The sequence below is a fragment of the Durio zibethinus genome, chromosome 26, assembly GCF_047325235.1.
Source record: "Durio zibethinus cultivar Kanyao isolate XHJ-2024 chromosome 26, ASM4732523v1, whole genome shotgun sequence".
Classification (NCBI taxonomy): Eukaryota; Viridiplantae; Streptophyta; class Magnoliopsida; order Malvales; family Malvaceae; genus Durio; species Durio zibethinus.
Genome location: NC_143187.1, coordinates 2188418 through 2215118, shown reverse-complemented (window position 1 = coordinate 2215118; position 26701 = coordinate 2188418). Strand labels below are relative to the sequence as shown.

The window sequence follows — 26701 nt, the reverse complement described above, 5'->3', positions numbered from 1 at the left end:
TTAAAAAAATTTTTGTTCTGTTGAATTAACTTCACTTGATGAATAATGCTTTCTTTCTCCGATATCTATTATTGCATGAAAGTAGATAGAAACACCATCATGTAAAATTGCATCCAAAAATATAAAGTGGGCATTCGAATCTGAAAACAACCAAGAAATTGGCATGCTTTGTAAGCAAAGCAAACAACAACCACAAGTTGGTGGGTGGCTATCCAATCTGTAACCGATGGTGAACATAAACATAAGCAACAAGCAATGAAATAGACCACTTTTGTTAATTACTTAAAGATTTTGTAGTTAACATACATGGTACTAGGCTAACCTTGTGCCTTTCACTAGTGAAAAATGTAAGCTAGAAGAAATAACAGAATCATAAGGGATCTTATACTTGTTATTTTTTTACTATGTATGTCTTTTTGTTTTACTAAATTCTATTATAAAAAACACAACCTTGTTATATAAAAAATAAAAAAATATACTTGATAATTTTAAATATGATACAATAACAAGTTACGAAAATGTAAACATGATTTAAAATTTTTGTAAATATCGTATATAAGTTTAACAAAAATATAAAATGTATTTTGCATTTAATGCATTAACATGAATTGTTATTTGATAATTTTCGTGTTTTATATGTTTTTAACATGAAACAAATATAATACAAATACATAAATTATCAAATCTACTAAAAATTAATACCAATAGTTTATGATTTTAGCTATATACCTCAAGCTAAATGCACCTTCTAGAAGCAAGCAAGTCTTTTTTAATTTTTAAAAATCTTTTTCTGCTTTTTCCCTGCATACAACTAGTAAAGATAGCAACAAAAGCCACAAATCAAGCCAAAAACAAGACTTATAAATTAAAAAAAAAAAAGGAGAAGAAAGAAACAAAACCTTAGGTGGAAATTACCAACTCTAAAATTGACTCTAGTTATAGGTTAGCGTTAGTCTTGACGAATGTGATCTTGTCTCAAGCTAACCAAAGCTGTCAAGCAATTTATACTTAACAAGTTTGGTGATCTTAAAGGTGTTTTAGGTCATCTACAATGTTTCCTTGACAACATCACATCAAATATCACTCCTGAAGAAAGTTTCCTACTATGATAGATAAGAGAAATATACTCCTTCCAACTTGGGCATGGTTAGAAAACTTATTTTTCAGGAGTAAAAAGGGGAAGAAGAGTGAAACTAACCCGCACATAGATTTGCACAAGGCATCATTGAAAACATAGTTTATATAGTTCTTTGCTTCAGGTAATGGCACTCGTGGTCCTGGCAATTGTGATTGCTGCAGTGATAAGCAAAGAAGCCTGCTTCGTCCATGGTGATATTGGCACTGCATCATTTTATAGCCCTCCGTACATACGTGAGTATCTTTACTTTCTTCTCCTTTTTTACGTTTTTCTCTTTGCAGAACTTCCTTCAAACGCCTCTCCTGTTGGAATAGCAGTTCAGAACGTGAATTATAAACAATTCGTCTTTATTAAACCTTTGGATCATTCATTCTTTTGCAGCAACAAAATGTGACGGTAATAAAGAAGAACAGTTTCCACCTGGGAATCTGTTTGTTGCTGTTAGCGAGGGATTATGGGACAATGGTGCTGCTTGTGGGAGGCGCTACAGATTAAGATGCCTAAGCGGACCCAAGAGACCTTGTAAGCGTAGAACCATTGATGTCAAAGTGGTGGATTTCTGCCCCGTCACACCATGCCCCTCTACAATTATGCTGTCCAAGGATGCTTTTGCAACTATTTCTCATCGACGTGGAAGGAAAATCAATATCGAATATATCCAGTAAATACCTCTTTATCTTCATTTTTCTCAATTGAAAACAGAGCAGACCAAGCTATATGGAATTTTTGTCTCTGAATTTAACTATGATGAGTGATGACATGTTGCAGGATTTGAGAGAGTAGCTAGCATGGGTACAATCAGATCAAAGTACCAGCTTCTGCCTGTGTAAGAAGAAATTGCAAATAGTGAACATATTAGAAGTGTGATAAAAATGTTAATACGAAGTCCAAATTCTTTCACTGATTGAAAGAATTGTCAGTAACTTTAGCTTATGTTTGGATTGAAGTTTGTAAATGAAAGGAAAGGAAAAGAAAGGTTTTGAAAGCGAAAGAAATGATAGTTCATTCTCTTATTTGGATAACTAAAATGACTGAAGAAAAGGAAAGAAATGAATTGATCACAACCTTTACTTGGTTAAGTTGTGAAAAGGAAAAAAAAATATTATATTATTTAGCTGTAATTATACCCTTTTAAAATAAAATATTTTTTCTATCATGTGAATAATCTTGATATTAATTATTTTAAATAATTTTAAAAATTATTAAAAATAATTTCAGTTAAAATATTATTAATAATTAATTCATAAAAAATTTATGTTTGGAATTATTTTTATACTATAAAATTTTTTTTGACATTAATCCAGAAATGAGAAACTTAAAAACTTAAAAATATATTATTAAGATAAAATTAACCATAAGTTTATTTAAGTACTAATATTTTCCAAGTTATACATGTTTTATCGTGTTCTTTTATTTTTATTATTTAAAATTTGTGAAGTGATAACAAAATGAAAAAAAAAAAAAACCTATGTATAAATTAAAAATATATAGAATTCAAAGTTATTGATAAAAAAAAGTCAAAAAATGAGTTGCAAAATATTTAAATGCATCATCAATTGTTAGCATCAATAGTTAAATTTGAATATTATAATAATATTTTTTGAAAAATAATAAAATATAATAAAGATATAAAAATTATTTTATATTTAAAAAATTTTAATCCTTTACTTTTCTTTTGTTTACTCCAATGTGGGATAGTTAAAAATTGAAATTTTTGAAGGAAAGGAAGGCATGTTCAATTTAGTTTCTTTTCCTTTCTTTTATTAAAAGGTAAATGATAAACCAAACAAAAAAAAAAGTTTTTTTTATTTCCTCTGCTTTCCTTTCCTTTCCCTCACCTTCCCTCAATCGAATCATAGCCTTAGCAACAACTATTTGTGGCTGTTGCATAAACGGACAGATCACATTGGAGATCACATTCAGTTACCTTTGTTATATAAAACAACATTGAAGTTATATGCTCTAAGATGCATGATGGATTATTTTCTAGGATACTTGTACAAGAAGGAATTAATGTTGCATTTTTCAGATCATTTTTAACCTAAAATTTGATCCTTGGATTGGATGTGATTTAGGACACTGATAATAGCTTTTATACTAGCAAATGATACTTTTTTTTTTTTTTCAGATTTTTGATATCTACAAATAAAAAATCCTTACATCTTCAGATATTTGATAACCAAGAACAAAAGCCATTGGTTAACGAAGAACACGGCCCGGGGGGAGGGGGGGGACCTAGCCAAATCAAACTCTATACCCAGCTATGAAACCAGCTATGAAACCATTTGTTAGGTTCAAAGTTCTGCCCGAGAGCCTTCTCTTCATGAGGTCCCACCACAAGATCCAGCCAAGCTTATAGTTTGATAGCAAATTAATATGTTTTAACACTTGAAAAAGAAGAGGAGGCATCTTCTTGACTTGCAATTCCCAAAATCAAAACTATAAAAAAAATGACCTGGAATTTGTTGAATTCCGTCACATACAGCCCAATGCACGGTTATATATACGTAAATCACCTTTCATCACATACTGCCCAATGCAGAGTTATCGTTTATATATAAATCACTTGCCACGAGCAATCTTGACAATCAGACAATAAAGCTTGTTTATGTATCGGGTGATATACAGCCAATATGTTTATCCAAAAATAAAGGAAAAAAATGTAGCCATATATTGCAAATTTGCAATCACAGACACAAGTTGTAATGTCAGGCAGCCAATAAAGGTTATGCATATTATAGTAGTATAATCAGGTAAGAATTTTCTTATCCTATATATCAGATAAAAACATTTTTGCCCCCTATAATAAAATAATCAAATCAATTAATAACAAATTTAACTAAGAATATAAAATCTAAATCAGGTTATCTCATAATCAAAATTCCAGATGATATCAAGATATTAATTTAGAATGTATGCACAATAAATTAGATTCATATTTTACTTAGCTGTCAGCTCATTAACTACTTCAGAAGTTCAATTTCAATTATGTGCTTAAGACTGAATGTAGCAACTCGCCACTAACTGTTTATGCAGTGTAAAAGACTAATTATAGACACTTTCAAGATTACACTCATATTAAGAGTCAAATAATGGAATCCTGTTAAATACCTCCAAGTCAATTCTGCTCCCGAATCTCTCGCTGGACATAATTGCTTTGATAGAATGCAAGTATAGTTCACCCACCTGCACAAGCACCATTAGTGAGATTAGCCCATAATTGTTGATATCCATCCTAAGCTTCCAACAAGATAGAAACTGAAGAAGACTGTATACTACCTGATTTACACCATGTCATTATTTGTTGCTTTGGAGCTAAAATGATTCTCAAGGTCAGCCGAAAAAATGTTCTCCATATACTCATTGAGTGATCAGGTGAAAGTGGCAGTTAACCACCCACCTCTACCTCATTTAGGACCAGCAATTCACCTTCAAAGCCAACTAACTATTATTTTCATTTCCATATGTCGTTCTAGTAAACCCAGAGGAGGTGTTTTACTTGGGACTTTTCCTCCTCTATGTTATAGAGACTTTGAGATCTTCCTTTTGGTTTTCTTAGCTGCAGTTTCTAATCAAGTTCTGCAAAATAAGTGATGCCTCACAAGTTATTCCATAAGGTAGATATTGGTTCAAAAGTTGTGAGTACTTCAAAGCAGTTTGAAGCTCCTGTTCATTTAAATCATTGGAGATTATGTTCCTCCATTCCTTTGATTTTCCCTCCAAGCAAATGCCATGTAGAAAGGCAGCAAAAGAAACAGGGTCAGGAATGAAGCCCTTATTCAACATCTTCTCCTTTAATTGCAAAGCAGTTCTAGTCATTCCATTTTGGCTAAGGCAGAGGAGGATAGAGTTATAAACAGCAGCTCCTCGAGCAGATCCATCAGATATCATCATATTAAAAGATTCAAGAAAAAGAGATTTATTCTCCAAAGACTGACTAGCCAGAATTGCACTTGGATTATTTGTGAAGCCATTTACAAGATAATGGAAAGTAACATCACTTGGCATGCACTTGTTAGACAGCATCAATTCAAAATAGAAGACTGCTTTTGCAAGTTTACCTTCCTTGCAAAAGCTCCCAATAAGTATAGTGTATGTGACTACATTAGGCACCAAACCACAAGATTGCATTGTGATAAAAGCTTGTTCAGCCGTATTGAAATCTCCACTTCGACAAAATCCATTGATCAGAGAGGTGTATGTCACCACATTGGTCTTGCATTTTCTTTTCACCATCTGTCCAAAAATCTTTAATGCACCACCCATGTCATGCTGCTTTATGTAACCATCTAAAACTGTAGAGTAAGTGAACTCATCTGGGGTGACATGTGCTTCTGTCATTCTACTGACACATGCCAGTGCTTCCTTCATCCTTCCAAATTTGCAGAAACCCTTAATCATGGCATTGTATCCCACAACACCAGGATGCATGCCTTTTTCAATCATGGTTTCAAAGAGTTTCTTTGCGTCATGAAGGTCGCCATTCCTGATGAACCCATCGACCAGAGTGGCATAAACAAAAGCATCAGGGGGTACATTTTGGTCAAGCATCTCGACGAGGAGGACTTTAGCAGCAGAAAATTTTCCTTTCTTACAAAGTCCATTCATCAAAACATTATATATACCAGCATCAGGCACAACTCCCCTTTCAACCATCCTGTGTCTAATTGTTAATGCAGCATCCACCTCTCCCGTTGCAACAAGTCCATGGACAAGAGCTACAAAAGCAACTAAATCAGGTTTATATCCTCTCTCTGACATTTCAATAAGCAAATCCTGTGCCACCAAATATTCCCCTACTCTGCAATAGCCTTGTATCAAAGGGGTATAACTAATCGTATTCAGTATCAATCCCCTCTTCTTTGCCTGTTCCAGAAGCTGACCAGCTTCCCAAACCTTCCCATCCTTACATAAACCACAAATCAAAGTGTTATACGTAACAATATCAGGTTCACATCCACTCTCAATCATCTGCTTTATAGCGTCTGTCACTTTAACCTCAAAACCATGCTTATATTTAGCATCAATAATAGTATTATGAACTTGAGTATTAACAGGCACACCCATCCCTTTCATTTCTTGCAAAAGCCTATCAACTGCCTTGAAATCCCCTTTCTTACAAAACCCATTTATCATAGTTCCATAAGTCATTAATGTAGGCAAAAACCCCTTCATTTTCAACTTCTTAAAAAGCTCATTAGCTCTTTCAACATCACCTTTAGTGGAATACCCATTAATTAATGTATTATAAAAGACAACATCCGGAACACACCTTTTTCCCCACCTATCCTCAATCAATTTTTCACCTTCCTCAACCTTCCCTATGTTACATAAACCCTTCACCATTATACCGACACTATAATTATCCACACAGCCATCTCCTACAACCATTTCATCAAACACTTTGCGGGCCATCTCAACTTTCTTTAACTTCACAAGTGAATTAAGCAACGAATTACAAGCAAAAAGACTAGGAACAGCGTTATAAATCTTAACCACAGAATAAAATAGTTCAAGAGCTTTATCAACAAGGCTACAATCCGAGTAAACGCGAATAATAAAGCTTAAAGCCTCATGGGTAGGCTTTATTTCTTCAATTTTCATGTTCTCCAGCACGGTTTCAACCTCGGAAAACAGTTTAAACCTCGCTAGGAGCTTTAAAAATGAAGAATAAGCCAACCCATTGAGGGGAAAATGCTGGGGTTCTTGTTTAGAGACCCAATAAAAAAACTTTATACCTAATTCTACGTCGTGTATTCGATCAAACACGTAATGGGCAATCTCCGAAACGCGGGTTTCTTCGTCGTAGAAACGGGTTTCCAGGGAATCTGGCCATTGTGGGTGGGTTTTGAGGATTTGGATGGTTTCATTGATGAGGTTTTTGAGGTGGAGAGGGACGCGAAACGGTGAAGGAGGAGTTCGTTTAGGGGTGTGGAGAGGTTTGATGCGAGAGAGAAGGGTTTTAGACATAAGATGATGAACGAGTAGAAGGTAAAGAAAAGAGTAACGGATTTTGGGTAGGTTTTATGGGCTTTAATCATTTGGGGAGTTGACAATTTTAAACTTCCAAATGTTAAACGTCCCCTGCAGTTGCTGTTCCAGGAATGCCGGAAAACCGTCCGCTTGAAAATCACTCCGCTTGATTGGCCAAAGAAATAAGCTTGGATTAGTGTTGTAGTGGCATTGCAATCGATCCAATCTCAGGTTATCATACCACGACTTAAAAGCTTAGAGTGGATCTTAAGTTTTCCCAATACTCTGAAGCATCCAAGTTTTGCTTACCCTTTTCTTTTAATATCAATTTCTGCCATGTTAGTCGTGAAAGAAACCTTGTTATGGATTGGATGGCTAAAAAGACAATTCTCACTGTCCGTTTGATTGGATTTTTCTGCGTCCGAATTTCAGCACCTTAGCTACTTGAATTCTTAATTTTGGTTGTTCGATGATGTTTGTCAAAAAAAAAAAAAGGTTCGTAGCTAAGATCAGATCAATCTTTAATTCGGTCAGAGACAAGGTAGCGGTAGCTAAAAATCCCATCTATAAATAGAAAGTAAAACCAGAGTTGCTGATGCCTGCTTCACTACAATTCTTTCTGGCCTTAAATTATCAAATCATAACCAAGTATTCCGTTCTCAGTATACAAAAGCCAGGAATGACCAATACAAAGGAGAGGGTAGAAGCAGTTGGCAATTTTAGTCTTATAGAAGGATCTGCTTGGAGTTTGGCCAAACCTTGAATTTGCTTCAGCTGTCAGTCTTTGGAAGTTATAACAAGCAATCCCAATGCCCCGATAAGAATATACTGCAATGAACAAACAAAAAGAAAGTTTGTAAGGAAAAGATGACATATAAGATGATCATTTATGCACCACATGTTATGGAACTTCTAAAATCCGTATCTTTGTAAAACAGGCCACCCCACAACCTCAATGTCTGATATACATGAAACTATAAAAGTGAGACCAAGGCAATATGAATGAAAGGGGGAACTGTTTTCTTGTTGCTGGATATGCAACAGTAATGCAAAGATGCAGAATGCAAAACGGGAAATCCCGAAAAAGGTTACAAGTAAACCTAACATAACTGTAGTCACCAGTTGTGAATATGAGAATTTTCTTTAGCATACTAGGAAATCGCTTGTCGGCTATCTATTACAAGTAATCCCTATTTCTATGCAGCAGACTTGTCTCAGCTTCTTTTGGATTTTGAAATAAAACTTCCAATTATAGAAGAAAAAAAAAAAAGGAGCAAACAGACCTTGATAATTGGCTTTTCAGTCATGACTATAGTCACCCAACCAACATAAGGCAAGAACCTGCAATTAAGGTAAGTAATTAGAAATTTCTTTTTTTTTCTCGATTAAATGATACATCACCCTTTTGCTTAAGATTGATTGAGCAGTTCAAACCAAAACTCAGGCTTGCAAGATCTTTTACATAACTCCCATAAACCGATATAAAGGCACAGCAACAGCAAAACCTTTGGATGAACAAGCCAATTGGTACAAACTTATGTCTGAAACATTGTTCAAGTCTTTCCTGGAGCATAAAACATCATTTTCATGGACTGACATCACTAGTTGTTAACAAGCTTTCCAATCCAAACACTTAAGAGAAATCAAATTCCCACCCCCATTTTTAACTTGCCCCCAAAAGAAAGCCATTTCCCTTAGGATAAATTCTCCTCTAGAATTGACATTCCTCTCCTAAAATTAATAAATTGACTTTCCAGTATCCAATTTCGAGGGTGGTATTGTACGTGGAAACACTAAGATTCAACTTTCAAAGAAAAGTAACAGCAATTAACAAAGATGTCAAAGTCTCCATAACACGCATGTGTGTATGAGTGTAAGTAATTCTTAAGACATGCTATGAATTTTGAAGATGACCACAAAGAATGACCAATCATCCATCAACTGCATGTACACAAAAAAAAAAAAAAAAAAAAAAAAAGGTTGAATGCTAGAGGCTTTACCCCACAGCTCTGCCCATGATATGGTGCCGTTGAAGCCAGAGCTGACCTTGAGCATATAAAAGCCTGTCATCCCCATAATTATTGTCTCCTGAAAATGCAGAGATAAAGGAAAAACATTTAAATACCAAACAATGCAATTCTGGCAATTTCTAACAATTTTAATCTTTATTTAAATAAGCTGTCACCTTTGGTGAGGACATCAACTTCTCCAGTATCTTGCCTTTCATGGACCTACAATAATATCAAATATCAAAATTCAACAGATGCCAGGACCATGTTCATTGATAAATCTGTTCAAATAACAAAATAGGGTTCTTCTTTTCAACTTATATAGATCCAAATTAAAGATAGTATAGAAGCTTTGTAAGACATTTAACAGTTTCAAGAAACTAGAGTCCCAAGAATAGGTCATCTAAATCAAGAATGATCACTGTATTGACCAGCTAGCTCCAATGTGAACATCCACAAGCAAGCATTGAAAATAATTGCAGCAAGCTATAACAGCAAGCACAATCTCCAAACCATACAATTTAGAGAAAACATAATTCAGCAACATAGAAATGTAATTTTAGGAGTGATTGCATCATGATGATAACATAAGAGTTGAGGGAAAAAATAGTATAATCCATGAAGGAAACAAGAAAAAACCAATATACCTCATGAATAGTTCAAAAAGATATGAATCCCAAAGAAATAAACAAAGAAACTGAGAGATGCAAAACACACAAATAACAGTTAAACAAACACAATGAATTCAGATTTGCGTGTGCTGATACAATATGATGATAAAATCATGATGTTTTCAATTATTGACCATCACATTTGCTGCAATTTTACACTTGCATAAAGAATATGTAAGTGCAAATTATTATTATCTTTCTAACACTTTTGCTGCAACTAGAAAGCAGAGAGAAGCTTCATTGCCAATAGTTCCCTGTTGTTAATGTCCTGTTAAATCATTATCCTCAGGCCATATCCTTACCACCAAAAAATCAGTCATCCAGCATCTATAACAAATAAATTGATTGGTCATGTACCAATTGCTTGAGCAAATATATGTTCCTAACACACTGAGTCTTACATGGAAACATTTGTTTATAACCAAATTAGAAAATTAAATCAATTCACTTCGTGCTCCTAAATGGCAAGTGAAAACAATGGTTGCTAATATGCATGAATGCCCAGATGGAGATGGTAATAGCAATGCTTCAAAATCAATTGAAAATCACTTTTTACGGTCATAATACATACAACTCAGCCCAAGATCAATAAAATAAGTGGAAATATTAAAATGTTACCTTAATTACACGATGGACAATTGGGATTTCACGTCCCTGAGAAATTCACAGTTTAAGAAAAGAATTAGCAGAAGAGCATGAAGGCAAAAACAGCCACATCAACAATAAAAAATACAAAAATAAAGAACCAAATAAAAATAAAATGTAAAAACAAAGGCACTTACATCAACATTAAAAACAACAATCTCCCCAGCGCGGATAGGATCTTTACTCATGTGCAAGAACAAAATATCCCCCTGCGTATGATATAATCCTCAATTCATTAATTAAGCAACATCTACACACATGGGCAAATGAACAACAATGATTCAACATGTCAAGTAGGTTTATGGAAGTGAATATATAACAAAATAACTTTCATTAGGATCTTTTTACACATCCAAAGCAAGTTATTCATTAAATGAAATGACACGAACTTGATTATTGGCAGATTGCTAACAATAACTAGTAAAGTGCAGTTGCCACCAACCAAGTACTTTAGTTTGCCTGAATTTCATGTCAGATAAAAGCAGTATGCGGACAGACATTGACATGATAATGACGAATGAAGTATAGGTAAAAACTGATATCAGTTTCCAGAAAAACAGCTCTAAGTAAACAGAAGTGATGCAAGTTATTAGTTAAAGCTTTAAGTTACATAACATATACAGCTCATATAGTATATTCTAAAAAAAGCACTTTTATAAGATGTAAGATGGCAGAGTTGGCAATCTCTCTATCCTTTATTTGTAAAGTTAGAACTTCAAAACCATAAAATCTTCATTTTCAAACTCTCTAATGTTTCTTTCTAAAATAACAGAGTATAATTTGAACTTCTCCAAATGACAAGATAACAACTCTCAAGAGGAACAACGGCGATGCTAATCTGAAGGAAATATTTCCTCCTGATTGAGTGCACCATAAAGAAGAATGTCATGGGTGCAAACTCTCAGTGGCTTAACTTCAAAAGTCACAAGAAAGAAAACAGAGCTTTGAAAAGAACCAATCCTAGGACATGGAAAAATATAACATCAATTGTAGTTTAAAAAAAGGTTGTCTGTTCAAGACAGAGGCAGAAATGAGGATTCCTATATTCTATTTTCAAATATCCTGGAGGACCATTCGCATCCCATTTGCTTGAGAAGAAGAAAGGTGCACAATGGTAGAAGGTTACACCTAAGATTGCTGGACACACCAAAATCATCAAAGCATTCACTTCTTAAGTTGACTTACCCTCTTGAAGCCAGGTTCCATACTTCCTGAAAGAACAACAACAACAGGAGATTCACTGCCAGTGATACACATCAATGCCTTCCATATTATAAGGGCCGATGTAACAATCATACCTGAAACAGTACCGCTTTCTATATGATCAAAATTTCACAGGGTGAATAATTGATGACTGACAACCTTTCAAAATAAATTTGTTTATTTGAAAACCCATGCATGCCCTAACATGATCCTACAACAAGCTTGCAATTTAAAGCTTCTATGAAACATTGAAAGGAACTCAAAAGACATGCATAGATATATCATACACTTTTGCAGAGTTTATTTCAGCCGCAATCAAAATAAACTAATTACACGATAGCTATGCTCATATCTTCAATCAAATTCAAAACATTTGGGATCAACATGAGTCAAAAGGAAGAAAAGGACATTCTTTTTCTTGTCTTACCATTGAAAGTCAATAGGAGTCAACTTCAAGTAAATTTCTAGACAACCCGAATGATCCACTAAACAAACCCATAAACAAAATAAATACTCTACTCCGGATCTATCCGAAACAAAGATCAAAACTATGTTCTTAAATTCTAAAAAGGGGTAACACAATTTCGCTTGGGTTTCCCAAAAGATTAAAAATTTGTCTCATTTCGAACTGAACCAATTTGACAGCTTTTTAGTTAGAGTTAAAAGGCATGGAGATCTGTGACATTCCTGCAACATATACTAGAGAAGCCATTTACATACCGAGACTAACGGCCTGGGTGAGGAGCTGGCGGATCTGGATTGATTTGATGGAGTCTACGGTGTCTCCGATCCAACCCATTTTCTTTTCTTCGATCTCTTTATGTTTCTCTGGCTGCTCCGCTTTGTTTTTCTTCTTCCGATTGGTACAAATTATGAGACACAAAATCCCCAGTCCCCCTAGTACGGTGCTACCTAATTCCCCGCTTCACTTAGTCCTTTTGCCCTAAGATTTTTTTCTTAATTTATTAAAATAAAAGAAATGTCTTGTATTTATTATTAATATAATAATATTACTCCTAAATAATTTTTTTATTAAAAGGTAAAAAATATATCTTGAACTATAATTTAATAATTATTTAAAATTTTAATATTATTGCAATCAATTAAATTTTTTAATTTTTTATTTTGATTTAATCTAATATGTGATAAAATTTAATTAATTAATTCTTGATATATAATTAATTAAATCCATAAAAAATCTTAGAAAGAAAAATAAAGAAAATAAGAAAAATTATTTAATTTAATTTTTACATATATTAATTATATCACATAATAAATTTTCATCTATTTTATTTATATTATATGAAATTTTATCTTAATTGATTAAAAAATTAATAATATTAATTTTTTATTCAGATAAAAACTTAATTAAATATAATGATATCAAAAAAACTAATTAATTATAATAAAAAATAAAAAATTTAAAATTTTTTTAATTATAATTTAAAAAATTTTATATCCTTTAATTTAATTATTTTAAAATTAAGGTCCCATTTGAATCTAACAGCACTCGATTCAATGGGATAGTTTTTGGATCCAATGGTATAGAAGGGGCGTTTGGATCCCATTGGTATGCTACAATTGGTTTATTCTAATCTTATCATTTTTTTTCATTAGAAAAAAAAAATCCAATGATTCATTGGTCTTATAGATTATTGATAGATGTTCGACTGTTTTGAAATTAAAATTAAAAAGTATATTTTTAATTATGACAATTCATTCTTTAATTTTTTTTATCAAAAATTTATTTTTTATTAAATCCATTTGATTCTTTCTTTTTTAAGATAATTGTTATTTCTTTTTATCAAAATAATCGATGTCATATCCAATTTTACGGTGATGGATACATTTGCATTTAAACACATTTCACCGTTATTAATTTTAATTTACAGATGCATTCTTTAATCTCACGGTAATCATTGTTTTCAACTTCACCATAATGTCAACCCTTGATTAAATTACAAGTTGGACACGCGCTTGATTCATTTTAGGTCTTATATGGTATCCAAAATTCCGCGTGGAGCCAGATAAATCTCCACTGAACCATTTTTTAAACCCAAAAAAAAAAAAAAGGAACTGAAGCTTTCAGCCGCTGCTCTTTGCCATGGCGCTTCCTCTTTCCAGCGGGTGCGCACGATTAACCTTCTCACCTCCTGCGAAATTCAGAAACCGTTCAACCGTTTTTGCTACTCTGTCCCCACCTCGGCCTGATACTGTGAACTGGGTCGAAGCCACTTCCAGCTTTTTCGACCAAGACACGAGGCCTATCATGTTGTTTGATGGTCAACACTAACAGCTCTTTTTTATTATTTATTACAGCATTTTTACTGTTTAGTTTTAACTAAGTTCAGACATGTTCACTTGAAATTTTTTTAATTTTGTTTTGTTTGGACAGGAGTTTGTAACTTGTGTAATGGAGGCGTGAGGTTTGTTCGTGATGTTGATCGGAACAGGTCAGTAAATGAAATTTGGGAGGAAAAGTGAAATCCCCTATGAAGAAACTGTTGTTTCGTTTGGACGAAGATGTCATTTTTACATTTTTACAAGTATGGGTTGCTTAATTAACTATGTTTTGTGGATTGATTTTTTTTTTCCTTGTTTCTGTCAATGTTAGTAGGAGAATTAGGTTCGAGGCTCTTCAGAGTGAAGCAGGGAAGAAGCTGTTGAGGAGGTCCGGAAGAGCTCCTGACGATATTTCTAGTGTTGTTCTTGTTGAAAAGGATAGGTAATGTTCTTTCCTAATTATGATTATTGGCTTGATTTTAGCCGCTGGGCTTTTTTTTTCAGTTTTCCCTGATACTCTGTTTTGTATGAACTTCGAAGAAATAACAAGAATATAAGAGAAGAGAATCTAACAAGAGTTTGGCAAACTGTAAACTTTCAAGCCAAACTTTTTAGAAAAAACTAGCGTGTCTAATTTAAGAAATGTCTGATGATCTAGAGATTTGATGGTGGATTTCAGATCATATATTAAGTCAGAAGCAGTGCTGAAGATCATGGAATACCTAGACTTGCCTTTCCCTCAGCTTGCATTCTTTCTACAGTTTGTACCCTCGTAAGTTATGCGTTACTCCCTTAGCTTATGGAGGTAGTGAATTGGGATCTCTGTCATGAATTTTTTTGTTTCCTTTTTTTGGTTGCAGGTTCGTAAGGGATTATATGTATGACAACATTGCAAACAACCGATATGCAATTTTCGGTTATTCAGACTCATGTGAGATATGAAGGAATATAGTCGGTCAGTACACTTTTTCAAAGAAATTTTTATAGGGAAGTGGAAATGGAGGGATCTTAATCTGTTCAACCGATATTTGCTTCACAGAACAGAATAACTTGAGATACTAAGTATGAATCGAGAATTCTTAGTCTCAATTTGATATGCCTTACTGTATATGAATCCTGATGTTTTCATTGGCTATAGAACTTCTCTTTCAAGTTGCAGTGGCATAATCTAATTTTTTATAGCCTTGTTTCCTTAGAGATACTTTCTGATGTCATTACTCTAACAGAATATAAGCACATTAAGATTCTATGCTTTAAGCTTATTGTTCAAATTATGGCCTGTTTAATGCTAAAACGGGATTTTTCCTTGTCCATTTTTCTTGTTGTCAAGTTTCTGAATTTTGATTATTTATGTGACTTGTGATGGACATAGAGCTTGCCTTGAGAAAGCACAATTTAAACTAGTGATCAGCCACGGTAAAACTTTTTGCGATGCGGAGGGCAGTTTCAGAGGCTTACTTCTTTAATACGACCATTTAATATGGTTCACTTATGCTGTTGCCTGACAGTCACAGCCTTTAGTGATATTCCTCTTTTTTTTTTTGTTTTTGCTTTCTCTTCATCTTAATTTATCTTCTTTCCTCCACTCTGCTTTCTTAAAGCATGATGTTGAAGCTTGATTCTTTGAATTGTTATGAAGTGGTATGAAATTGAAGTCCAAAATGTAGCTAGTTTTCTTATTGATCATCTTCTTTCCTGTCCTCTCAATATTTTTACAAGTTCTAACGGCACGTTGAAACAAAAATTTGAAATATAAAATTTGGAGATCGAGCACCTTATGTACACTTGCAGCAACCTTTCTTCTCAACATTTCGCTTCTGTCAAGTTCTTGATGAGTTGCTTACATTTCCTGGATGGTAATGAAGAACCCCTTATTATTAAAAGGTTGAAACTTCGTGACAGTTTGGCTGAAGATGTACTAGAAAGAAATGACGGTGCTTGAATCAGCTATGATTCTTGTTAGATTGCTTCTGTATCAATCCTATCATATTCATTTTTCAACTGCCGACTGCCCGAACAAATGGGGACTACAAAGATCACAGGCCAAGGAACATAAAGTTTTCCAGTCAAATGGTTTACTGATTTGAATGTCTAATTAATTGTACACTAGATTTGAAGTGAGATAGTGCTTTACAACTTTCTCGTCATTTATTTTGGAAAAAATAGCTTCTTGTAATTTAATTCATGCAAAAGTATCCTAGAAGAAAATCATGTTTAAAAGGTTACCTAAACATGAGCGGGGATGAGTTTGAAGTTTAATCAACTGTTATTAGAACAAACCCTGTGATGTATCTGAGTATTGAGAATTTTGGAATCATTAGGTAGAATTCATGAATTTTTTTTGTCCTCTTTAGCTTCCCACCGCTCAACTACTTTAGGCAATTGGGTTAGGATTTGCTGGAAATGTATTGCAAAGATTTTAAAAAATGTGGAAAAGATTTCGAACTTCATCCTTTCCATGCAAAGAATTATACAAGTAAGTTCCTGATCTCTAATTCAATATGTACATCAATCTTTCCTTTAGAATTAATGAAACAGTGAATAATGAGTAAATTATACATCATTGTAATCTAATTTTGATTCTTCACAATACAACAAAGAGTCATCACGCATGTGTTTCGTTTATATACTATTAATCCAGCTATATTAAGTTTAAAAAGCATTATAGAGGCTTCTGCTATGGTTTTTCTTTGACCTCCTGCTACATGGATCCACCGGGAAGATAGTAGCCTGAAAGTAATGTTCAAACAACAAGCATTGAAGATTTGTGCATCAACATGAACATAAGAATGTACCGTTGTTCACATTCAAACTGCCCTTTAAAACAGATGAAAGGAGAGTTTCTGGTATCATACCTGTGCTGTTTGAAAAGAAGGCAATGGAGCTGATACAAAAATGGTCTCTTTGTCCATGAGAGGTTTGCTTTAAAACGTTTGACCTGCAAATAGCCTATTTAAGCCAATTGCATATCTGCCAAAATGCCAGAAAAGTTAGCTGAAAGTTGGATTACTTTCAATGTCAAAATCTTCAGTAGATCTTTTAGTAATTTACCCGACAATTAACAGGACTAAGGCGATAACAAAAAACAGATACTGGTAGCATTTGTGCCTTGGAATTTTATGTTTCATCTCATATCCAGGTGGAATGTGCTTGCTGCTTACATATCCAAACTGTGGTCGCATTAGAAGTATAAATCCGGCAAAAAATCCCGAGATAAATCCTCCTATATGAGCTGAATTGTCCACATGAGGTAAAAATCCGACTGCTAGATTCAGGGTAATAATCAACAACATGGTCGACAGAGCTTCACACTGAATAGACAAGAGTCAGAACCCTCTGTTAGCTCAATCTCTCAAAATAGTCTTTAGAGATTTTTATTTTGCTTAAACAAGTTAAAATCTTGTGAAGCATACAGTGTTTACCTTGTTTTTATAGCTTGTCCAGTTTGTAATGAGCTCTGAAAGCATGGCTCCCAACAGCCCGAAAAGTGCACCTGATGCACCTACAGATATGGTTTCTCTCCGACCAGGAGTTAAAGCAGACCTCAAACTCCCACCAAAGCCAGAAATCATATATAAGAGTCCAATTCTCACTGCAATGTTCAAGTAACTGAGAATTAGTTACCTTATGAAAACTCAGTAGTTATATTTACAGATTAAGTTCTTACAGAATCCAAATTCTTGCTCGAGTCGGATTCCCATGAATAAAAGGCTCATCATGTTAGCTACTAAATGGATTACTCCAGCATGAAGCCACATGCAGGATATAAGGCGCCATGCTTGATTGCCCTCTACTACTAGCTTCCAATCAAGAGCTCCTAGTTTCTTCAGCCTGTGAAAACCAAAATTACATGCAAGAGGTTACTTGAATTTTAATTTTAGACTCCATTGGTGCAGGACAAGAGATAATTGGATTTATCTCAAATTTCATGGTTAGCAGAAGAACGCAAAGAGAGAATCAAACCAAAGAATTTTAAGGACAATGTTAATTCGTTCAAAAAAAAATTTATGAAGACATAAAAGGGTTATCACCAGGATTAATGTGCGACACAAAAAAAAAAAAAAATGAGAGAAGCAAATTCTTACGTGATTAATGAAGGGCCAAGAAGAGGGTTATCCTCAAAAGGTTGGAACGAAAACCTTCCTAGATAATCATAGAAAAGACAGTTCTCTGACCCGGTTGTGGCTGGACAATCATTGATGTACAAGGTGACACCAAACATTGCGATGTTAGCCACAAATACGAGAGGCATGAGCCAAGCAAGCCATGGTTCCGGGGCCGGAGGTGAAAACTTCGGTGGAGGAGGTGGTCGTTTCCTATGATGTCGCTTGTAGGTTCCGGTCTCGATATCGAAGGATGGAGGTGGTGATGGAAGCCCCTTCCCCATGGCTGTTGAGGAAGAGACGTCGACGAAAAAGCGGTCAACACCAACGTTAGATAGGGTGGTGGGAGGTGGTATTATGCACCCAAGAAAAGGAGAGACAAGGAGGAAATGAAGAGGATTTGGGTGGCAAGGAATGAGTTTTGCTAGGTTGGTAGTTGGCTAAAAAGTTTTGCAACCTTATTCTAGTAAAGGAATTTGATGTGTATTTTGGATTGTATGGTTGTTGGTACATGCCAAATCATAGAGGCTGATGGCTCTTAAGTCTTGCCAAATATTGTTACCTCATTCGCTTGAAATTTTTTGTTGTCTATTGCTATCTTTCTGATATTTTGTTTTGTCTATTAATGTTTCTGGTTTTTCCCACTGTTTTCTATTTTTTAGAGATAATTGTAGTAATATTTAACAAACTAAACTATACAAATAGGAATACAAAAATGGGGAAGATATGGTCCTTTGTATGGAGAATATCATTCATCTATATAAAAATTTGGTTCTTGAGTTGTTCTCCTTAATTATCACATGCATGTTGCACCAATGACATGCATGCATATATAGCTATATTTGTGACAATTTAAGTATAGGGTTAAATATATATTTTTGATCAATTTTAAGGGAAGCATGTGTAATTTATAATATTAATCAAGAAGGAATCTAGTTATACCAATATAAAAGTAAAACATTTCATATTAATATAAGTGGATCTCTAATACATATAACATTAAATCCTAAATCCCAAATCATATAATATATATATGTATATGGGCTTAATTTGACAAGCAATCAACACTAGGAACAGAATTAGAAGATGTTCCACGAGCATTGAGGCAAGAGGCAAATATAGTCTTGTTTCCAACAGCTGACGTTACGTTCAAATTTTGTACCAAAATATTAGTGCAAGGGATGCTCTCACTGCACATAAATTTGATGGCCTCATCACTGCTTGATGTCCCATTAATCCCGATGAATGAAATTTCACTTATTGCAACAGCCTTGCTCTTCGATCAAAAAAAAATTTTTTTTTGTAAGAAAAATTACAAATAAAAACGTGTTAGTAACACAATTTACTTTTGTTTAGGAGAATGCATGTTGATCAGATCGTCAAATTTGAATTCCAATGAATTGGGTTTACCTGATTCTTGCATCCATCGGTAGGACAGTAAAACTGATCAATTATGATTGGGTTGCGAGATGAATTGAGTTGGATGTTCTCAAATGTGATCTTCCTAGCATAGCCAACCCCACCCTGCACAACATTAGCATCCTTGAATAAAATTAAATATACTTATGAAACAACTTTTTTATAAAATAATTGTTCACGAAAATTTTTTTTTCAAAGAATAGTACTAACATCTTTATCAAAAAGTGAAAATAATCCTAAAATACGAAAACCCTTTATAATATATGAAAAGAAGTACACGATTTGAGCTTTGTTTTTGCACCTGCCATGTTTTAATCCTGGCTCCGTTATCAGTTCCGTTGAGAATACAATCTTTTATATGTATTTCTTCAACGGTTGCATTCTCTACATCTTTTCCTAAGCTTCCAATGCTGTGAGGAATGCTTCCATTTCAATATTAATAAAAACATACCTCCCAAAAAAATTTTGTTTTTTGAGGGCCATTCCCAAAGAGAAAGTTAACAACAGACCTTATGCCATGGCCAGGGCCACAAGCTATCCCAGAAATGTTGATAAAAGAGCTGCCTGAGATTATTGCAATGCAATCATCCCCTGTTGATTATGAACCAAAAAAGAGCTTAGTTTTGGAGTGAAAAGGAGGAAATTGGTTATCAATAAGCATTTGAAGTAAAAAGAACTCACCGGTTCCAATTGTGCTGTCGAAAACTTGAACGTTGGTAGAGCTACCAATTTTAATGCCATCGGTGTTAGGGCTATCATCAGGGGCAGATAACTTGAGGTTGGAGAGGACTACATTTTCACAGCCTCCTATGGTTAAATGATTTTGTGCACTATTGATCGATTTCAGTCCATCCACCGTCAGGTTGCTACAGCCAAGGAATGCCAATGCCTAACCATAATTAATACGATTATTTCATATGAACATTTTAATCACAAGCCTTAAACAATTATACATCAATATCAGTCAAAGAGACAAGGAATTCGAGTCTTCAACTTATAATTTTTTTGCTCTAAACCATGATCGAATAAAGCTACCCATGGTGTGGAAAAAATATATTATCTTCGTAGAACTTGGTTCGAATCTTTCTTTCAAAAATTGAAAAAAATGCAAAAATATTTGTATATACCGGTATACATAGAGAGAGTTATACATGAACGGTAACATAGACAAGATATTAGGAAGAAAAAAAATTTCCTCTTACCGTGGGTCTCATGCAGCCATTCATCTGCAAAAAAAATCAAAGAGAGATGTGTTACCCATGTAAAATTTGAATTGAATTGTTACAAAATAAAAATAATCATTCATTTTGTTATCGATATAAAAATTAAAATTTTCATTTTTAATTCTTCGATAATATTGTTTACTTTTTACATCCAAATTAGACGTGCAGAAATTTCCTTCTGAGAATCTAAAGCAAACCAAAAAAATTTTAAAAAAAAAGGATCGAGGAAATAAAATTAATGTAAATGTAACAACTTAATTACAATTGGGCAAGACTTCCACCAAGTTTCCCCTCGGCCATCAAGTTGTCCATTCCCGAATGCATGAAGCCCATTGACACCTGCAAAAGTGAGCCACATTTTTGCATCTTCACCATTCCAAGCTGATGCATCGGCAGGCCCGATAATTTGACCCATTATCTGTGCTTGATCAAGATAGATACATGATATATTCGAATATTTGATTTAATGAAAATATATAACAGTTTATAAAACGTTGATCACTGACCTGAACTCGAACTTGAGACTTACAAGGACCTTCAAACCTTATGGGGTTTAAAAAGAATGTTTTTTGGTTTGGGATGTAGAGAGTAGGACCTGTCGATGTAGCTCCACAAGCCTCTTGCCATGCCATCATGAAAGCCTTTACATTTGAGATTAATAAATTAATTTTTAAAAAAATTAATAATCAATCTCCAACCATTTAACACACAATAAATGTTAATTATCTAGTATGAATTCTTATCTTCATTTATTTTTAATTTCACAAAAAACTTTGGTACATGATTTTTATATTTCTAAATTAAAATTATAAGAACATTTACTATACTAAATATTAAATACATTAATTTTTAATTAATGAAAGGATATTTAAAAAAAAACTGAATATATAGTCATAAAACATAATATAATGAATTTTCTGAGATTATGATATTAAAATAGCAAGAAAGGGTTCCTTAAACAATGTAAATTCTTTGAAAAATAGTACTATATTTAAGAAGAGATTTGTTAGTTTCTCTTTTAATGAAATGACATGATACATAATTATGTAGTATATAATATAGATAATAATTATATTACAGGTAACTGGGAAAGAAAAGGGTATGTACTTGGGAATCATCTGTGATACCATCTCCAACAGCTCCATAACTGGTTACATCAAAATTAGTTTGAGAATAACCCAAAGTAGCCATGCATAAGCATAACATGGACAAGATTGTGAAAAAATCCTGCATCAACAACTTGATTTTAATTACTATAATTAATTCAAAGAAAAAGGAATTAAGAAAAGATTCACAGTTTCTCACCATTTTAGCTGATAATTAGAACCAAATTTCTCTCTCTCTCTCTCTCTCTCTCTCTCTCTCTCTCTCTTTATATATATTTTGAATATCACAGAAAGCTATTAGCCAAGTTTGACTCAGTAGGGGAGCTTGTCTTTTTTATATATATATATATATATTAAAATTCCAATTTCGGAATGATTATTATATATATAGTAATAATCATTTCGAAATGATTAATACTATATATATAATAATAATAATCATTTCGAAATTGGAAGTTTACTTTTTGAAATTGCTTCTGGAATCCTACTATTGATTCTCTCAATTCAACATCTATTGTTTCTTATCAATAAAAAATTGCAGGTGAATCAGGGGGGAATATCTTTCTATATTACTTACTTTTTTCTATTTTTTTGTCTATGATTTTTTTTTTTGCACAAAAGGAGGGATGATTTTTACTACTGAATCTTTATCACAAAGAAAAAGTTAACTGCCAAAAATGAGACTTCGGCTTAATGCATGGCAAGAGGAGCCTTTGCAACCATAGGCGGAGATAAGGCCTCTCCACAGAAACAAAACAATTTTGCAATTATGCCTGTTTAAAATAAAGCTCAAAGATATTTCATTGATCCAATTTATTTTTTGTTAAAATTAGTACTGATTTTATTAGTCCTCTCTGTCATAGGAAAGAAAACATTTTTAGTAATAAACATTTTGAAAATTTGTTTACATAATCAAAAGAAATATCAACATTTAAACAATAATTTATTTGTGTATATTAAAAATATGTGTTTACAAGTATTGATAACGAACTTATTGTATAACATTTTCAAATTATGAAACCTGGTGAACTGTAGTTGTAAAATTTTACAATTATTATTGAATATAAAAATTTTAGATGTTTTAGTATTGTTATGTTGTTATTTTTGTTTTTTTATATAACTTAGTATATTTAACATAATCTCACTAAAAAAATTTTAGACTCTGTTATTATTTGAAATCTCGAAGTCTTAAATTTAAATCTCTTTGTAATATGTGAATTTAATTTAATTTTATTATTAATATAAACAAATAATATAATTAGAATTACATCATACCATGATAGATTATTATCACGCCATGATCCAAAATTTTTGGTTAGCCAAACCAATTCTGTATCTGTTTTCAATTTCCCCTCGTCTCTTCTCTCTTCATTGCATTAATTCCGTATCACATGATTAAGTCCATGAAAGTAGCATTTTAACTACAAGGCTAAGGCCTAAAGGCTGCAGGCCATTACAATAGGTCTGGTATGGGTGCAAATTTCGAAACTTATCATGAAATTAAATTGTAGATCTCAAAATCGAGCTTTAAGCCGACTTAATAAAATTTAACTATGAATTAGAAAAATCAAATATAATTTTGAAATCTAAATTAAAATTAAATAAAATTAAACTTATTAAATAAATTGGTCAAGTAATTCAACTCAAATTATTTAAAAAATAATTCAAAAGATTCCAAACAAAATGGATATCTATTATTAATATTCATAAGAAAAACAAAAACATTCATTGTTCCATTTCTAACACATTTTTATGGTTCATGTCAGAGTCATCTTAGAAGTAGACGGGCAATAATACAATAGAAAACTGTTTCAGGGTGACAAACAATATACTTTGGGGATGGAATCAATGTCTCTGCCATGAGCATTGATGCAAGAGGAATGAACAATCTTGCCCCTAACAGCTGAGGTTATGTTGATGTGATCTAATAAAATGTTGGTGCAACCAACGCTCTTACTGCAACTTAGATTGATTGCATCGTCGCTTAAGGATGTCCCACGAAACCCCATGAATGAAATGCCACTTAGCTTAACAGCCGATTTCTACAACAATGCAGAGAATCAAAACCAATCTTAATTAGAGAAAACACAATAGAAGAAAGAGGTGGATAGCTAGTACTTCATACCTGACTTTGGCAGGTTTTACCGGATAAACAATAGTACTGGTCAATGATGATGGGGTTATAAGCATTGATGACAGTTATATTTGCGAACACGATCTTCCTGGCAAATCCAGACCCTCCCTGGACACAGCCAAGTGCATGGTCGAAGAAAATGAGATGTGAATTGAATTGAATTATGTAAAAGGAAAAATCTGAGCTTAATCTTTAATTACCTGCCATGTTTTGATCCTTGCTCCATTTTGGGTTCCATTGAAAGTACAGTGTTCTACACGTATGTCTTCCACTTCTGCCTGTGCCCCGTCTTTTCCTAAGCTTCCAACACTGAGAAGAAGTCCTTACTGAATTTATTGATTTTTTCATTTAGCAAATGATGTTTGAGATTTTACCTCCCAAGGCAGCTTTAAGAGTTACTAGTTTTTTCTTTTTTTTAAGAAAATTTCATTCAATTGATAAATTACAAACACGGCTAAAAATCCTTAAGAAACTTTTTTATAATTACTATTGCTATATCAAAACAAAAAATTATTTTATCCATAGTCAATGAAAGTTAATCTGTAACGTATATCTCATAAGATTTACAATGAAATATATTTGTCTTTATCTTGTGAAGTTATAAAAAAAAATTTCACCCAAAAACAAACAAAAAAAATCAAACAAATAAAATATTTTAAGAGGGTTAATTAATTAGTAACAAACCTTATACCATGGCCTGGGCCACAGACCACGCCAGTAATGCTGATATTATTGCAGCCCGAGTTAATTGCAATACAATCATCACCTAAAATCACGCAACGAAAGTTTAAATCCAAATTTAAAAGAGAAAAAAAGGGAGGAAACAAAAAAACAAGTATTTACAGGATTAATTTGAGAATAAAAATTTCCACCATTTCATTTTCTTTATTCATATTTATTAATGATTCAAAACTATCTTTTTTTTTTTTAACACCTAATACTCTCATATTTTCTATATTTCAAAATTGTTTTCATGATTTTTTTTTTTTACTTTTTAAAATTAACAATCATGAAACATCAATTTTTTTAAAAAATTAAAATTTTAATATAGTAAACCCAAGAAATAAAAAATTTTTTTTTCCCTCAACACCATTGAAAGTACAATTTATTAAGGACAAAAAAAATTGGAGGAAAGTAGAAAATAGAAATATTCATTCAAATTAAAAAAAAAAAAGTTAAGATCATAAGGATTTAGGGAAATTTAAACAAGAATGTACCTGTTCCAATGTAGCAATCTTGAATTTGAACATTGGATGAAGAAGAGATGTCAATGCCATCAGTATTATGACTTGTTTCCGGGGCGATTATACGAAGATTTGTGATGGTTACCTTTGTGCATGAATTTATTGCGATATGACTTCTAGGGCTGTTGATTAATGTTAATCCACTGAGTTTAAGGTTATTGCATGAGGAAAATCCAACTGCCTGGTATCATCAGATTCATCACCAAAAATCATTGTGCATCAAAATCTTTTGAACATATATGTATAGAAAAATTCAACGTATAAACTTTGTAATGAATCAGTCCATTTAATGGTCCATTTAACCTTCCAAATGTTTCATGCTTTTAGTTCTTTTACTAACATTAAGGAAAATATACACATATTCATTTAATACACATATTTCATACACTCACATAAAATTTTGTTTCCCAAATTCTATTATAAATCCATAAAATTTTTTATATTTTTCACTTAAATCGCCGGAATAAAACATAAAAATATTACTGTTTTTTAATCAATTTACTACAACTCTACCTGAAAGTAATAAAATTAGTAATATGATATTATTGTATTTTAATCAAACACAACTTCAGGCATATTATGAGTTTAAATTATATATTAGAATCATTCTAAAAAGTGAGTTTTAAGGCATCATCTATTTCTTAAAATGTGCATATTTATTAATGACAGAAAGATGCAACTTACCAAAGGTCTTGCTTTCGCATCTCCCACAGACTTCCACCAAATAGCTCCTTGGCCGTTAATTAGGCCATCTCCATCAACAGTTAGTCCATTTACATCTCGAAAGGAGAGCCACCTCGAAACGTCATGGCCTCTCCAATCTGATAGTTTCTTTGGACCAACAATTTCTCCTCCAACCTGAAATCCATTACTAACACTTTAACAAAATTTGATTCAATTGCATTAAATGTAGGATTCAAAGAGGCTATATAGTTCATGTTAACATCTGCATGACCTATTAATAAAGTGTTAAATTTTTAATTTTAATGATTAAAATTTAAATCCGGACAATCTTGAATGCCAAACAAAGGATATAATTCACTGTTAAATATTATAAATGATTTATACCAGGAAATGGACGTTAGGTGAGTTGCATGGACCTCCAAATTGGGAGGGCTTGAGCAAGAACTTCTTCCCTCTTGGCACATAGAGGACAGCCATGTTCGATCTCGCTCTACAAACTGCCATCCATGCCTTCATAAAAGCCTTCGCACATTTTGCAACAATCCGAATAAGATGTTAATCAAATACATGTACTTGATATACCAAAGATTCATATGACTTTTATAAAACCCAATGATGAGTATACCATTTGAAGAGAAAAACATTGGTTTTTCTTTTTAAAATAGAAAAACAATGTTTTAAAATAAGTTTATCAACAATTAAGTAACTTTAGGTATATAATATTACATAAGACATAGGTAGAATAAAATAATAAATAAATTACCAACAAAAAAAATTAAGTTGGATTAAACTTGAAAAATCTTCTTCATCCTTTCCTTTGTATCTATTATTTAAACATCCTTTAGGAATTGAGGAAGTTTACTCAC

At 32.9% G+C, this 26701-nt stretch overlaps 7 protein-coding genes across 12 annotated transcripts; 2 read left to right on the top strand and 5 right to left on the bottom strand.

Moving 5' to 3' along the window:
* Nucleotides 1-840: 840 nt before the first annotated feature.
* Nucleotides 841-7403, bottom strand: LOC111274442 (Pentatricopeptide repeat (PPR) superfamily protein). 4 transcript variants are annotated; one of them, XM_022859097.2, is made up of 4 exons: nt 4418-7403; nt 4250-4324; nt 1559-1960; nt 841-1440 (listed from the first exon to the last, which is right to left on the bottom strand). In XM_022859097.2, the coding sequence occupies exon 1, from the start codon at nt 7106-7108 to the stop codon at nt 4694-4696; it is 2415 nt and encodes an 804-aa protein (XP_022714832.2). In that variant the 5' UTR covers nt 7109-7403; the 3' UTR covers nt 841-1440; nt 1559-1960; nt 4250-4324; nt 4418-4693. The 4 variants fall into 4 exon arrangements, with proteins under 4 accessions (XP_022714832.2, XP_089611212.1, XP_022714834.2 ...); XM_089755086.1 differs by lacking the exons at nt 841-1440; nt 1559-1960 and adding an exon at nt 3299-3718 and having other exon boundaries at nt 4418-7334; XM_022859099.2 differs by lacking the exons at nt 841-1440; nt 1559-1960 and adding an exon at nt 3299-3593 and having other exon boundaries at nt 4418-7320.
* On the top strand, nt 1240-2043 carry LOC111274445 (EG45-like domain containing protein). 2 transcript variants are annotated; one of them, XM_022859101.2, is made up of 3 exons: nt 1240-1371; nt 1520-1799; nt 1907-2043. In XM_022859101.2, exons 1-3 carry the CDS (start codon nt 1263-1265, stop codon nt 1911-1913), a joined length of 396 nt encoding a protein of 131 aa, XP_022714836.1. In that variant the 5' UTR covers nt 1240-1262; the 3' UTR covers nt 1914-2043. The 2 variants fall into 2 exon arrangements, with proteins under 2 accessions (XP_022714836.1, XP_089611213.1); XM_089755087.1 differs by lacking the exon at nt 1907-2043 and having other exon boundaries at nt 1520-1803.
* Nucleotides 7404-7659: 256 nt separating the features above from the next.
* On the bottom strand, nt 7660-12598 carry LOC111274444 (Peptidase S24/S26A/S26B/S26C family protein). Its single transcript, XM_022859100.2, has 8 exons — nt 12360-12598; nt 11622-11734; nt 10574-10645; nt 10410-10445; nt 9297-9342; nt 9112-9199; nt 8395-8452; nt 7660-7939 (listed from the first exon to the last, which is right to left on the bottom strand). Exons 1-8 carry the CDS (start codon nt 12436-12438, stop codon nt 7889-7891), a joined length of 543 nt encoding a protein of 180 aa, XP_022714835.1. The 5' UTR covers nt 12439-12598; the 3' UTR covers nt 7660-7888.
* A 1068-nt stretch (nt 12599-13666) lies between these two features.
* On the top strand, nt 13667-15080 carry LOC111318540 (Putative thiol-disulfide oxidoreductase DCC). 2 transcript variants are annotated; one of them, XM_022921401.2, is made up of 5 exons: nt 13667-13921; nt 14035-14092; nt 14257-14364; nt 14602-14694; nt 14783-15080. In XM_022921401.2, exons 1-5 carry the CDS (start codon nt 13744-13746, stop codon nt 14862-14864), a joined length of 519 nt encoding a protein of 172 aa, XP_022777136.2. In that variant the 5' UTR covers nt 13667-13743; the 3' UTR covers nt 14865-15080. The 2 variants fall into 2 exon arrangements, with proteins under 2 accessions (XP_022777136.2, XP_022777135.2); XM_022921400.2 differs by having other exon boundaries at nt 14254-14364.
* A 1346-nt stretch (nt 15081-16426) lies between these two features.
* RBL5 (RHOMBOID-like protein 5) lies at nt 16427-18459 on the bottom strand. The gene is made up of 6 exons (XM_089755594.1): nt 18008-18459; nt 17590-17753; nt 17345-17514; nt 16974-17233; nt 16778-16892; nt 16427-16652 (listed from the first exon to the last, which is right to left on the bottom strand). The coding sequence occupies exons 1-5, from the start codon at nt 18307-18309 to the stop codon at nt 16847-16849; spliced, it is 942 nt and encodes a 313-aa protein (XP_089611720.1). The 5' UTR covers nt 18310-18459; the 3' UTR covers nt 16427-16652; nt 16778-16846.
* A 579-nt stretch (nt 18460-19038) lies between these two features.
* Nucleotides 19039-21858, bottom strand: LOC111275447 (putative polygalacturonase At3g15720). The gene is made up of 9 exons (XM_089755870.1): nt 21775-21858; nt 21174-21308; nt 20930-21085; nt 20647-20670; nt 20126-20333; nt 19954-20035; nt 19746-19854; nt 19400-19549; nt 19039-19301 (listed from the first exon to the last, which is right to left on the bottom strand). The coding sequence occupies exons 1-9, from the start codon at nt 21856-21858 to the stop codon at nt 19071-19073; spliced, it is 1179 nt and encodes a 392-aa protein (XP_089611996.1). The 3' UTR covers nt 19039-19070.
* Nucleotides 21859-23499: 1641 nt separating this feature from the next.
* On the bottom strand, nt 23500-26312 carry LOC111275446 (putative polygalacturonase At3g15720). The gene is made up of 7 exons (XM_022860827.2): nt 26220-26312; nt 25836-26009; nt 25125-25332; nt 24592-24673; nt 24108-24216; nt 23899-24015; nt 23500-23815 (listed from the first exon to the last, which is right to left on the bottom strand). The coding sequence occupies exons 1-7, from the start codon at nt 26310-26312 to the stop codon at nt 23585-23587; spliced, it is 1014 nt and encodes a 337-aa protein (XP_022716562.2). The 3' UTR covers nt 23500-23584.
* Nucleotides 26313-26701: the final 389 nt, after the last annotated feature.

Coding starts and splice junctions, on each gene's coding strand:
- LOC111274445 (XM_022859101.2), top strand. CDS start 1,263: ATGGCACTCGTGGTCCTGGCAATTGTGATTGCTGCAGTGATAAGCAAA. Junction 1,372..1,519: donor TTATAGCCCTCCGTACATAC/GTGAGTATCTTT, acceptor ATTCTTTTGCAG/CAACAAAATGTGACGGTAAT.
- LOC111274442 (XM_022859097.2), bottom strand. CDS start 7,108: ATGTCTAAAACCCTTCTCTCTCGCATCAAACCTCTCCACACCCCTAAA.
- LOC111274444 (XM_022859100.2), bottom strand. CDS start 12,438: ATGGGTTGGATCGGAGACACCGTAGACTCCATCAAATCAATCCAGATC. Junction 11,735..12,359: donor CACCCAGGCCGTTAGTCTCG/GTATGTAAATGG, acceptor GTACTGTTTCAG/GTATGATTGTTACATCGGCC. Junction 7,940..8,394: donor CTGAAAAGCCAATTATCAAG/GTCTGTTTGCTC, acceptor TGTTCATTGCAG/TATATTCTTATCGGGGCATT.
- LOC111318540 (XM_022921400.2), top strand. CDS start 13,744: ATGGCGCTTCCTCTTTCCAGCGGGTGCGCACGATTAACCTTCTCACCT. Junction 14,365..14,601: donor GTTCTTGTTGAAAAGGATAG/GTAATGTTCTTT, acceptor GGTGGATTTCAG/ATCATATATTAAGTCAGAAG. Junction 14,695..14,782: donor TTTCTACAGTTTGTACCCTC/GTAAGTTATGCG, acceptor TTTTGGTTGCAG/GTTCGTAAGGGATTATATGT.
- RBL5 (XM_089755594.1), bottom strand. CDS start 18,309: ATGGGGAAGGGGCTTCCATCACCACCTCCATCCTTCGATATCGAGACC. Junction 17,515..17,589: donor CGAGCAAGAATTTGGATTCT/GTAAGAACTTAA, acceptor TGAACATTGCAG/TGAGAATTGGACTCTTATAT. Junction 16,893..16,973: donor TTAGTCCTGTTAATTGTCGG/GTAAATTACTAA, acceptor GCATTTTGGCAG/ATATGCAATTGGCTTAAATA.
- LOC111275447 (XM_089755870.1), bottom strand. CDS start 21,858: ATGGCTACTTTGGGTTATTCTCAAACTAATTTTGATGTAACCAGTTAT. Junction 20,671..20,929: donor GGTGGAAGTCTTGCCCAATT/GTAATTAAGTTG, acceptor TTTTTTTTGCAG/ATGAATGGCTGCATGAGACC. Junction 19,550..19,745: donor CCAGGATTAAAACATGGCAG/GTGCAAAAACAA, acceptor AATGTTGTGCAG/GGTGGGGTTGGCTATGCTAG.
- LOC111275446 (XM_022860827.2), bottom strand. CDS start 26,312: ATGGCTGTCCTCTATGTGCCAAGAGGGAAGAAGTTCTTGCTCAAGCCC. Junction 24,674..25,124: donor AGATTGCTACATTGGAACAG/GTACATTCTTGT, acceptor GCGTGATTTTAG/GTGATGATTGTATTGCAATT. Junction 24,217..24,591: donor GGCCCAGGCCATGGTATAAG/GTTTGTTACTAA, acceptor ACTTCTTCTCAG/TGTTGGAAGCTTAGGAAAAG.